Here is a 13,444-nt window from a genome sequence, read left to right on the forward strand (position 1 = left end):
GCCGTTATTATTTGATTAGTCATAAATGACAACAGTGATTTTGCTGGATCTAAATTTGAAAGCTTATATTAGTCCTTTGTGCCACAGAACTCTTTGGGAATAGCAACTTTGACAGATTCCATATTATATGACTTTTCATAACTGTATGATTCATTTTGAGCATGGAAATGCTAGTGACGGTTAGAAGGAACTCAAGTGTTTCCAGTGAGTGAATAACTAATTCAGTAGGTATGTGTATAAAGGAGTGTATAAGCCAGCAGTGTGCTCAGGTGTCCAAGAAAGCCAATGGCATCCTGGCCTGTATCAGGAATAGTGTGACCAGCAGGGCCAGGGCAGTGAATATCTCCCTGTACTCAGCACTGGTGAGGCCACGCCTTGAATCCTGTGTGCAATTCTGAGTCCCCTTCAAAAAGGCATTGAGGTGCTGGAGTGTGTCCAGAGAAGGGCAACAAAGATGGTGAAGGGTTTGAAGCACAGGTCTTATGAGGAGCGGCTGAGAGAACTGGGGCTTTCTTTAGTCTAGAGAAAGGACACTCAGGGGAGACCTTATTCCTCTCAAGTAACAAGTGACAGGACAAGGGGAAATTGTGTCAAGTTGTGTCAGGGAGGGTTTAGATTGGATATTAGGAAAAACTTCTTCACCCAAAGGGATGTCAAGCATTGGAACACGCTACCTGCGGAAGTGGTGGAGTCACCATTCCTGGAGGTATCTAACAGATGTACAGATGTAGCACTTAGGGACATGGTTTATTGGTGGACTTGGCAGTGCTCAGTTAACAGTTGGACTTGATGATCTTAGAGGTCTTTTCCAACATAAATGATTCTATGATTCTAAGTTTCACAAGAAAAAAGAGAAAAAACATTAACTGCAAAAATATATACATAGCTGACATTTGCTTTCAGCCTACAGTCAGTTTGGTATGCTGAAGATATCCATAAGAAATCAGGTAATTCACTAATGCTGGAGAAGTCAAGTAAATATGGACCAATGCAAAGAGTATCAGGAAAATGAGATGGGAATGGCCGGCTTGCAGTCATGTTGTGATAGGAGTCTGTTAATGTTCCCAAAATAATATTATCTGAAAGTTTGTTTTGGTGGTGTCATTTTAGACTGTTATTTCCATGCATGTTACCTTTGAATGTTGGTTTTGGACAAATTCACATACAGTGTTCACAAGTGACATATGCCAGTGGAATAGGTTAAACATAAAATTGAGACCTTCTGTTTTCCTGTGGCAAAGATAGTGTATTTTGGCTTTTAACTTGCAATAACTACTGACAAATGGAATGACAACAATCAAATCTGTCAGAAATTATTACTTGAAATTTTAAAATTTGTTGTGCTTATTTCTGAAGAACTGATGGTAGGTACATTTTAAATTTGTGAGATATTGCTGTTTCAGATGGTATAGCAGTTTTTATGCAAAATCTGCTTAGTCAAAATATTTAAATGTTGATGGACAAATGTAAAGCATTTGTTCACGCACTTTAGCTCTTTATGTGAGATAAAGTTAAAAGAGGTTTTGATAAAATGGTTAACTTTGATTGTAGAAATAATTTTTTTAGATATTACAGAGATTTCTTCTCTTTCCTTTACCTTTTTCTTAGTGCCAAAATAGTAGTTCATCTTCACCCTGCTTCTTCAAACAAAGAGCCTGGTCCATTCCAAAGCAGCAAATATTCCTACATCAAGCTTTCTTTCAAAGAACATGGGCAGATTGAGGTAAGTTTTATACCATGCAAGCCAAGCACATCAGATATTTGGACATGCTTTTCTCCTCTTGCTGTGTTAGTGATAATTTTCCGTGATCTTTCCGTGTTTACTTTTGAGGTGGGGCTTTTTCAGTACATCCTTTTGAAGACAAACACTACAAGTCTTCCTTATTCAATACTTTGGTTAAATGATGCAAATAGAGTTCAAAAAATGTCAAGAGCCATTATTAGGCTTTATCCTTACTTCAGTGGTTTTAGTATAATCTTATACTTCTTTTTTTTAATCTAGTAAATTGAACACAGAATTTTCCAAAATGACATCTCTGAAATCTGTTAAATGTTTAACAGAGTAAAAGATGTTTCTGTGTAGCTGCCTCTCTACTGAACAGGAATCAGACAACTTAGTCATCTCTCTAATTTTATTGCTGAACATCTTTTGTTGCCTCAGAACTTTTTCATTTTATGCTTTATAAATCTTTTTTTTTTACCTACACTAAACCTCAAAGGCTCTGAGCATTCTAAGAAAATTTTAATATATTTTTAAAACAAGTCTCATCCTAAAAGACAAAGAAATTACTCTCTGTAAAGAAATTTCACAGTGTAAGATCCTCATTCGAAGAGACTGAGAACTTTAACTTCAAACAATGAAAAAAGCTGTACCTGTTCACTACAGAAAATCAGATTTTCAACTCGAAGTAATTAAAAATGCCTTATAAATGCATGTGTGGGATCAGACTCACTTTCATTTCTTTATGAGCAGTTTTCAGATTAACAATGGTAGATTTATGCATAGTTGTATAGGTGTTTTGCCTAATCATAACCTTATTTATTTTAATGTTAGTTTTGTGTCTGAAAATTAAATTTACTATGCTTACTGGTTCCCAGCATATCAATTACACTCCAGCTTTTCTTTATGACTTCAGAACACTTTCCTGTGAACCTGAACAACCATAAGAATGGAATAGATTTTCTTTCTATTTATTGGTCAGTGGGATACACTAAGTGTTAAGTATTTAACTAATGCCACCTTCTGGTATTAACAATAAACATATAAGTGTAATTGATCTGTGTGGTTGTTTTTATATTGTTGAATTAACAGATCAGTAGTGATTGGATTGTTCAACTGTCCTTCCTTTAAAAAGCATGCCTTTGAGGAAACCTCGACATTTTTAACTTTAGCATGGTTTGGAACATTTGGAATATCTGAAAGAAATATTTTACAATAGAAATACTTACATGAGTTGAACTAGTGATTACATGGTTCCTACTCTAATATGTGTATTTTTGAAGACTGGACATTAAGAATTTCCAGACAATGGATGTTGTACTATGGGTATGTAGGTGTTACCACATTTTATCTTATAGTGACGTTTATTTTATCTACCACCGGGATGCTAAAAATACCCAGAGGTACCCTGCACAGTTTATGGAATGTCTGTTGTCACTCTTTAATGTTTGCAGTTCTATAGGCGATTATCAGAAGAAATGACACAAAGGAGATGGGAGAGCATGCCTACTGGTCAAGCCATGCAAGTTAACAAGGATACACAGGTGTGTGCAGAGCTTCTGAGCAGCATCTGTATGTAATTTCTTGTTTCCATTTCTTGCTGCCCCCCTGTACTGCATCCAGCATGCCTCTCTAACCAACATGATGGGCACGTGGGAATTCAGCTTTACTTCGCCTATTTCTTCGCTGGCATAAATTAGTTTCTACTTTGTAGTTTTCACCTGATAGAACACAGTGGCCTCTCTTGAGTTTGTTTAGACTAGAGTAGTTGATCAGACATGCATACACATAGTTATGCAAATGCAGTATATCTACTTGCATATAATTTTATTCAGCATGAGACATCTAATGAAGCTGCAAGATTTTTAGTCTTAATTGCAATTTCTGGGGGTTTTTTGTGACTGGATATCAAATATATAATATGTAACTTTGAAACCTATGTATATTTGGTTTAAATGAATATTCCAAATGGACAGTTGTTATGGAAAACGTTAAGTGGTTAGATTACCCTGTTTATCTGTCTGCATACTTCTAGGTTATAAACTCTGATAAACATGTAGATGTTGTTCCTCTATATGAGTATGTTGCATATATGGACATATAGTACTGTATGAATGGAATAAAATGATTTAAAAATTGTTCAGTGTCAAATCCCGTTGATACTCCTTGGCAAATGTAGTACCTATAAGCACAACTGCATTTGGACTAATGGGGAAACCTGTACCCTGCATGAAGAATCTAATGAAAATACCTTACCTCTTGTTCTTAGGTCATAGCAGCTCATTAACACCAGTGCTAAGCCTTGCAGTCAGAGATTTGAGGGCTGGCACCACTGGTACTTAAGTACCAGCCCTTATAAAACACATTTGGTATCTAGTAAAAGTTTTACCATCACCTCCATGCTGATACTTCTCAGCAAGGTAAATTAGACTGCACTTAGCATTGTGTTTCTATGTCTGTGTTTCTTCAGGCTTGATTTCTTGAGGTAATCATATTTAGATACACTCAGGCATTTCCACAGCTCTAGTAATGTGTGTTCACATGGACTCAGGAGGCTACAATTGACATGAGTGGGAATACTCTGTCTGGATCAGGCTATTAAATTTCTTCATATTAATAACTTCAATATAATAATGTAATTTTCTGTCTAGTATAGCAAATTTGTACATGTTTCACACTTATTGTGTTTTTTTTTTCACTCTGGTTTAAAAAAATACTGTCAAGAAATGTATGAAATATTGTATGAATGATATCTGTTCTTTGGGGGAACATTTCCAGTCCTCTAATTTTCACAGTGAGGCAGATGAGAAAATTTAAGATTTCCTATTTTGATTCTTTCTTATTTTTTTTTTTTTTTAGGCAGGAAGAATAAGGGCTGTAGGAATTGTAGGGATTGAAAGGAAATTAGAGGAAAAAAGAAAAGAGACTGACAAAAACATTTCTGAGGTAGGTACTTCTGAATTTTCAAGGTCAGCCACCTGTCTGAACCATTTACATTCATTCACACTTTCTTTTAGGGGCAGGAGCATCTGAGACTATTCATTTCTTTTTGTTGAGAAATCTGAATTGATTGAATGTATTATTTACATTTACTTACTTTGTTTAACTGGCTTGTCAATGTAACTTAAACAGTTCCTTTCAAGAAGACTGTTCTTTGAAGCTAAGTGTCTATTTATAAAATTAATTTTGGTAGAATTAGAAATCTGAGTTCAGTGACTGTTCTTCAGGGAAAGAACACAAATACATGTCTAGAAAGAGTCTATACGTGTCTGAGGGGGGGTTTCTTTCCTTGTTTTTTTTTTTAACACTAATTTTGGTTTCAGTTGAGAATTTAATACATATTAAGAATATGCTGGTCCAAGCATAACTGTGGTGAAGTTGAGTTTTCATCTTATACATAGTAATTTTTTTAGAAGTTAGATTTAGGGTTATGATTACAGTAAAATGATTTGGAGTCCAGGCATTGACAAGACATTACAAGTATATTTTGCAAAACACCTGGGCTAGATAGAGACCATCCTTTTCCCTAGAAACAGCACAATAGTTGAATTCCAGATATCATTACTGATGGACAACAGAGACATTTAATTTCTTCATATATACCTGAAAGCAATATCCTCAAAAATAGTCTGATTCGGCTTGGTGGTAGAGATTAACACAGAAGTACTCATAAACTACATGCAACAGATTTGTTCTTGTTGCAAAGCTCTATGGGATTTGATGTGCCATGAGAGAAAAGGCCATTCCCTGCTGTAATACCTAAGAAAATGATTTTACCTTTGCAGGCCATGTGCTGTTTCTGATTCTGGTAGCATTAAACTTTTTTGCTTTCTGTCTGTGAGGAATGTAATGAATGAAGTTTTGTGTAGTTCAAAAGGTATTGTGGTTACATGCATGTGTATATAGTTCAAAAGGTATTGTCTGCTTATTTTTTCCTTTAGTAGCTTTGTCGGAGACTAAAAGAAATCCATTTGTATGTGTTGTATGAACAGAGGAAAGCTGTGACTTGTAAAATCCTGCCTTCCTCCAGCTTTAAATGTTATAAATGACTTAATTTAAAAAATGGTGCCCTGGCTTCCAGGAAAAGGCTTCCTGCATCTGCTGTTCAGTGCTGATAAGAATCCAGTTCTTTAGCCTTTTGTTTATCTGAGGAAGTTCCTGTTAGGTGTGTGCACATTCCCCTTTGTTTCCAGGCCTGCCCTCTGTGAGTCAGGCAGAGGAGGAGTTAGACACAGCCGTGCTCTTTATTTAGCTAAATCAGGGGTTCTTTTCATGAATGATGTTTTCATGCAGGTATAGAGATTAGAAATAAGATGGGAAAAGCCTTGGTAGAAACTTATTGTTGATACCATTTACAAGTACAGTAGAAGGACGGTGATTTACACGAGAGATTGGGAAATCTGTTGTAAATTACTGAATTTGGCAGATTAGGGAGTGAAGAAATACTCCAAAGAGAAGCTCTTGTTCTCATAGTGGTAAATTATTGTTCTACGGTGGTATATTTTCTTTTCTGCCCTTGAACCTAGGTTTGTCCCATTAAACTTCGGACATTTAACTCAGGTACCAAGTCTTAAGAGGCTGAACTTCTCCAGTCAGTGGAGAAACACTGGCACCATTAGGAGGTGTTCAGATCAAAAGCAAACCCTGTCCCTTCCTAGAAGCATCTCCTTTTCTTGTTTGCATGTTCAGTCTCAGACCAATAAGCTTCTAAGTAAGGCACCTAAATGCAGATGGGAACAATTGAGTCAAAATGCTGCTAAAATGTGTCTTTGTAGTGGGGGATTAGTCAGAATGAGCCAGGAATAACACAGAAGCAGTGACTAGAAGCTGTAGGCAAGATAGGTATCTGGTCATATGACATACTCTAACTGAACAACCTTCTTTTCTTGTGACTGGAGGGCTTGGTGCTGCTGTCAGGCAAAGTTTAGCTGAAAAGGTTCAGGAATTTTTCTCAAATCAGTTCTTCAAAAAAGATTGTTTGAAAAGGTTGACCACCTGGACATGTCATGTTTGAGAGAAGCGAGTTGGGATGCTGAATGTGTGTTGATGAAGGTGGGAGAACAGAGAGTCAATTGTTAATGTAGGTGCATTAATGGAGTTGTTAGGTCTTTTTTTTTTTTTAAAACATGAATTTTTTTAAAGCTAGTTGGTTTTCATTACTAAAAGTTTTGAATTTCAGTATACTTCCAGCTATTTTTAAAATATGTTTTATTTAAGCCTAAAATATCCTTTCTGTGCTGTTGTTGGAGTTGTATTTGAGACCATAGCAGTTTACTGTGATACTCAAATGAAGAGATGTTGCCACACATTTTTAGAGGTTTTGTCCCTTCAGTTAAGCATACACATGAAAACATACACCCTCTTCCTTGCTCACTTGAAATTACTGTTTCTTATTAACTTAGTAACATCTACTCATTAAAGTAAAATTATCTTGTCCAGAGGAGTACATCTGTATATTTACATCTGGCTTGCTGCCAGAAACAATAGATCTCCTTGAGAGAGTTACCTGGTGGAAGAAAACTTGCCATCATCATCACCAAGAAACATTCCCCCAGCTTATACAAGAGCATAATAAACTTCAACAGTTTAATCTTTTCTCAGTATCTCATTGTTCCTTCCTATTGTGGACTTCATAAATCATATTGAACTACTGTTTGCATACTGGAAAAATGTGCAGTTGTTTGATTCTCTTCTTCATTCTCTGTTGTTTATGTTTCTTTTAGTTATTTATGTTTCTTTTAGTTAAAAGACCTAACATAAAACAGATGCATCAACAAATTATATATGATATATCATACTGTAACATACTAACCTAAAGGGATAGCAGCTCTTATGAACAGCTTGGATAGGTGTACAATGGCAACTTCCTGTATCCATGAAGATAAATTACACTGATCTGCACTGTCTGCTTTTTGTTTCAGGCTTTTGAGGATCTTAGCAAACTAATGGAGAAGGTATGTATGGCATGTGTCACTTGTCCAAGTAGACTTATGCTTGTTTTCTCAGTTTCAAGCATGCTTTTCTCCGTTGAGCTGAAAGTTGACTTATCTATGTGTCTTTCTTGATAGGCTAAGGAGATGGTGGAGTTATCCAAGTCAATAGCTAATAAGATTAAAGAAAAACAAGGTGACATTACTGAGGATGAGGTAAATGAATTTCATTTTTAAAGTTAACAGAAATGTGCCTATGACAAGCAAAAAGCTATCCATTTAGTCCATGTAATGTTAATAAAAACCACTTCCTGGTTGGTTTCTTTGTGGTTTGGTCTCTTATAGAATTTATTTGTTTAGTGTTAATTTTTCTTTAATGCTTCTTAAACGCAAAGATTTTACTGATTTTGTGTATTTTTTTCTATTTTTTGACCTCTGCTGGTCAAAAAAAAATTGTGTAAAGTCTTGCCTTCTCTTTGTAAGCAAATTACTTTTTTGGTAGTAAACTCAAGGATTTATTCACTAAAACTGCCTTATAGTAATAAAATCAAAGACTTTTAAAAACCAGTATCATTCACTAGCTGATGTACTTGTAAATTTATTTGTTTGCTCTTTCAGACTATCAGGTTCAAGTCCTATCTACTGAGTATGGGTATAGCTAATCCAGTTACTAGGGAAACATATGGATCGGGTACACAGTACCACATGCAACTGGCAAAGCAACTAGCTGGAATACTGCAGACACCATTAGAGGTAAAGTACTTCATTTTGCACCAGCATTTTCTCTGTGTTGCTGAATTTCAATGTAAACATGTTTTGGCTGTAGTGCTGTGCCTCTTTTTAAAGTCTCAGATCTTGCGGCACAGACTCATATTCAATGTTTATGGAAGGAATATATATCCCCTTTTTGAATGTTTAAATATAAGTAAGAATTTGCAGAATTCTTCTATTTACAAAATATCAGTGAGACTTAAAAAGTTGTACAAGTGCTCTTTCTTCTGTTTGAACAGCCCTGCATTCATCCCTTGCTGCAGAATATAATGTTTTTAAAATAAAGTGAAATGACACTGACTGAAAATACAAGTAATAAGTCTTTAAACTGCTTAAAATTTACATATTTTGCAAATGTAAGACAGAATTATTAAGTAGATTACATGCCCCTAGTAATATCTCCTGGTTTAATTTATCTGAAGCTATTACAGAATTCAGGATTCTCACCAAAAAGTTAGATTTCATGTTGCAACTTAAAAGGCTATGTTCCTACTGAAAAACATACATATTACAGTACTTTTGTGAAAACTGTGTGCTACCTACTGTGATCAGAATGGAAAACTGAGTTTGTTTGAAAAGTAAAAATGGTAAATTGATAGATTTACATATTGAAATTTGTTGTTCCTGTTTCATACATTTATTCTTTGCTTTAAAAGCAAAGTAATTCACAGTCTTTGGGTGTAGTGTTACTGTTTAGTATTTTAAACTGATTAGTGAAAGATACGATTTACCTCTTTAGTTTTCTCCATTCAGGCCCATCACATAGCTCCTGTATTTTACCTGTTTAATCAGTCACAGACGACTAGAGATACTGTGTTTGCTGGATTGATGGTTTTGCTCTTACCAGTCTTGTGCTTAACACAGGAACGAGGAGGGATCATGTCGCTCACGGAAGTGTACTGTCTGGTGAATCGTGCGCGAGGGTTAGAGGTGAGAAACTGCTTTTGTGAAATATTTTATAAAATGTACTTTAGTGATAACGTAATTAAAGAAAAAGGGTAAAAATGTTCCCTAACAATTGCTCATTCTACCTGTCTAAAAGCAAGAAGCGATCAGCCTTTTATTAAAATTAGGCTGTTTTTACCTTTCTCCTTCTTCCATGTTATATTTATGTATCCTTTACTAGTTGTGATAATGTGTGCTGCTTTTTATAATACTATGTAAAAGGAAAAATCCATCCTTATCTGAAAAGAAAACTTAAAGGACAGAAACTACTAAAGAATGGTGAACGTTTTGGAGTTTTTTTTTACAAAATACAACAATTCTTTCTGTAAACAAGGCAAAAGGATTATTATAGAACACATAATAAAGGAACAGAAAGCAGCATAGAAGCCAAGAAAATAGACTGCACAAAAGAAAGGAAGAAAATTAACAATAAGTGTGTGGCCTGGTATATTTTATAGCTGTAGTTATTAAAACTGTTTGTTTTGGTGTTGTACTGTGTACTTGAAATGCAAGCTCTGAATAAATATGTGTTACTATTTTAATAGTTGCTGTCACCAGAAGATTTAGTAAATGCTTGTAAAATGCTGGAATCACTGAAATTGCCAATAAGGTAAGAGCTTTACAGATTTATTTATGAAACATGGCACTCAGAGGTCAGACCATGATGATTTAATATTTTACCTTTTAAAAAAACATACAACAGCAACAAAAATCTACTACAAAGATATTGCTTAAAGGATGCTGCTGTATGCACCAATATCCACTCTACATCAAAGTACTAGTGTTTAGCTATGGCTAACTTCACTAGGAAGGCATTATTTTTTTCACTTCCAATACAATTTTTTCAGACTGGGAAAAGGGTTTAACCAAGACCAGACATATAGTCTGGTCTTTTCAGTCTGTTTAGATTTTGAAGATGCTATTAAGCTTAAGTTCATTTTACAGCTTTTGTTTGGGGGTTTTTGGATTTTTTTTCCCCTTTTGTAATGTGGTTATAGGCGTGGATGGATTAGAAATGTGACCGTAGGTGATGTGCATGGGGTTTTTAGTTACTTTGCTTCTCTTTTTTGATTTTAGGCTTCGGATATTTGACAGTGGTGTGATGGTGATTGAACTCCAGTCTCATAATGAAGAGGAAATGGTAGCTTCTGCTTTAGAAACAGTAAGTGTACTTCATTTCCTTCAGTATTCTGACCATACTAGGGAAAATTAAATACATTAGGTACAAAAACTCGAGGTACAGAATTTCCTTTTGAGGTTTTGAAATACAAAATATTCCACTTCCATATCTTCTGGAGTAATACTTAAATAGCACTTCTCATCTTCAAAGTTCAGTGCAGGCAATAACTCTAGTCATTGCTTTCTCTTTAAGGAATAAATCACTTTTCCATCTCTTCTCAAACTTTATTAACCTAAAACCTTCCTTCAGATCTTATGTGCTGTAGGATGAAATTTGTGGCAGGTATTGAGCACCTAATTTAACAGAAGCCCATTTCAGACACTGAACACGATGTGCTTGAAGGGAGTGGAAGCAGCTCTTTAAAGGCTGATATAGGTAGTTGTTTGCTTTGGCTTTATTTCATAAAACAGTACATTGTACGTGTAACATCTTGCACTGAGTTTGCTGCTGTGATGAGCACTCAGTTGGAGAATATTGTGTATAAAATTAAGCTAGCTTCATCAGGAAAAAAAATTGTATAAATTGCTCAGTGTCATAAACCTTTGTGGTCTTGCTGCCTCTGGACACTTTAAAGTCCTGTTATCTCATTATTTGATGCATTTTTCTGTGTCTTTTTCAGTGGAATGTAATTTTTTGATTTTCACACACTTGAGAAAAGGCTAATTCAGTGTATCTCAGGTTAAATATGAAAGTCAAAGAGGGCTTTGTCTTGGGCAGTCGAGAAAAAGTAGAGCTATTGCAGACAGCTTCTCACTTGATATGCGGTAGACTCTTCAGTGCATTTTCCATGATTTGTTACCATATAGCTTTCACTCATCAAAAATATTTTTAGATGAAATGTATATAGCCATCTAAAAGATTCCATTCTAAATTAACAAAACTAAAATGCTTAAATCTTTCAATATATGTTAATATTTTCAGTTTATTTCCTTATATTTGCAGAAAAATACCTACTGTATTTTAGAGGTTTTTTTCTGATTGGCTTCTAAATATTTGTTGCTTTCAGTAAGAGTACTTATCTCTTTGAAAGGAAAGGAAAAACCTTTCTTGATAACAAAGGAGGTTAACTGGGAAAAGTAACAGATGGTGAATTTATTACCAAAGTACCTTTTTTCTGTTATTTTCCTAATGTGAGACTTTGACTCCATAGAAAAATGTAAGGGAGAGGCTTCAAATGAGGAAGGCTAGCCCATAAGGGAACAGGAAGATGAGATCAGACTTGTGGCTAAAAGCACCCTGTACTTTCATGTTACTGTACATTATACATTAAGTTCTGAGAAGAAGTGAAAGGTTTCAGACAGGAGAGAGATGTGATTTGAATGGCTAGTGAAGACAGGAAATGACGTGGATGTCAAAGGAATCCAAAGTCACCCTTGATGAGAGTAGTGGTTTGGGAAGGAAAGATAATTAATCACCAATTGTATAGCTGACTTCCATTATTCAGATTTGGTCACCTAGCTTCCTAAAATCTCATGTTAGGACTAATTTAATCTGAGTTTCTGTAAAATGACTACTGCTGAGAATGATGCACAATAGACCCCTTCCCACCCAGTTATGTGGGAAGCAGGAAATGGCAACTACATCCAGAATTACAAGTTTGCATGAATCTACAGCAATGTAGAAATGGAAGAATTAATTAATTTTTGGGTAATAAAACATGTTTATCTGGGAAATTCAATGCAGCAATAAGTCTAGACTTCATATCTAATATTTATCTAGCATTTCAAACATGCATACGTCCAACATGTGTGAGAAGGTTTCATTTTAGCATGTATTAAGTAGCATGGTTGAGACAAAGGGGCCAAAGTGTGGAGTCCCAAGACTGAACCAGTCCTTTGTATCAATTGAATGTGATGGTGGCTTTTACTTATCCCCCTAGTATGCCGTAATATCATGTCAAGTACTAAGGTTTGGGGATTTTCCTATACGGAGTGGTTATATTTTAAATTTTAAACTCAAATTCTTCACTTCTACCTGAGATTACTTCAATTTCTACACTGATGACCTGCCCTGAACAGGTCTTTTATTTCCTTATTTAGGCTTTGGCGTTTGCAGAATCACTTAGTATAGTTGGGCTGTGTAGATACTTACAGTGACAGCATACTGCTGTCTGAGCTATTCTGATTTTTCCATTCATTTTATCCCAAGGCATCTTTTAAACAAATCCAAAGAAAAGGGTACCATACATTTTTTTTAGAGATCTAACTCTTTTCTATGTTCCTTTTTTATACTTGGCAATTTCCCCCAGGCACAAAATAGATATCTTTAAGGGGAAATAGTCATAATTAGTTGTACTTTTTAAAAATGCGAACAAACGAGTTTTCTTCTCAAGGGATTTGCTACCAATTTATCTCTTCTCAAGGCTAGACCTGATTCAGTAGCTGAGAGAACTTTGTTGTTCTTTTAATGCTGTAGTTTGTTTATTTGTGTATTTGGTTTTTGACAGGTATCTGAAAAGGGTTCTCTCACAGCTGATGAGTTTGCTAAGCTGGTGGGGATGTCTGTTCTCTTAGCCAAAGAAAGGTAAGTAATAATTGCTGTATTTAATACTTTAATTATCATGTTGTCCTCAATTAATACAGCATGTCTTCTTTTGCTTTCTCTAGGCTGCTTCTTGCTGAAAAGATGGGCCATCTTTGCAGAGACGATTCAGTGGAAGGCTTGAGATTCTACCCAAATTTATTTCTGACACAAAGCTAATGTCATTTGTGTACAATTTTTTATGTAACAGTTGAGAGCAGAGGGCAGAATCCTTCCAAGAACTGACTTAAATATTTTATTTTGTTAGTCAGCTGCAACAAACACGAACATTGCAATGCTTTACAGTTCTCAGGTATTTCAAGTGCTGAATCCTCTTACATGGAACTGAAAGGAAGTAGAAATCACAAAGTCAGAAGC

The 13,444-nt window shown here is 35.3% G+C and overlaps 1 protein-coding gene across 1 annotated transcript in view; it reads left to right on the forward strand.

Annotated features, from left to right (window-relative positions):
• Nucleotides 1–13,444, forward strand: part of VPS36 (vacuolar protein sorting 36 homolog) — a 19,147-nt gene extending 5,703 nt beyond the window's left edge. Inside the window, exons 4-14 of the mRNA XM_017814991.1 lie at nucleotides 1,576–1,723; nucleotides 3,175–3,264; nucleotides 4,580–4,666; nucleotides 7,642–7,674; nucleotides 7,789–7,866; nucleotides 8,269–8,403; nucleotides 9,286–9,351; nucleotides 9,912–9,976; nucleotides 10,444–10,528; nucleotides 12,993–13,069; nucleotides 13,153–13,444. Coding sequence (XP_017670480.1) covers nucleotides 1,576–1,723; nucleotides 3,175–3,264; nucleotides 4,580–4,666; nucleotides 7,642–7,674; nucleotides 7,789–7,866; nucleotides 8,269–8,403; nucleotides 9,286–9,351; nucleotides 9,912–9,976; nucleotides 10,444–10,528; nucleotides 12,993–13,069; nucleotides 13,153–13,246 — 958 coding nt within the window. The 3' untranslated portion in view covers nucleotides 13,247–13,444. The remainder of the gene's footprint in view (nucleotides 1–1,575; nucleotides 1,724–3,174; nucleotides 3,265–4,579; nucleotides 4,667–7,641; nucleotides 7,675–7,788; nucleotides 7,867–8,268; nucleotides 8,404–9,285; nucleotides 9,352–9,911; nucleotides 9,977–10,443; nucleotides 10,529–12,992; nucleotides 13,070–13,152) is intronic.

Source organism: Lepidothrix coronata, unplaced genomic scaffold (assembly GCF_001604755.1).
Source record: "Lepidothrix coronata isolate B3197 unplaced genomic scaffold, Lepidothrix_coronata-1.0 Scaffold48, whole genome shotgun sequence".
Taxonomy (NCBI): Eukaryota; Metazoa; Chordata; class Aves; order Passeriformes; family Pipridae; genus Lepidothrix; species Lepidothrix coronata.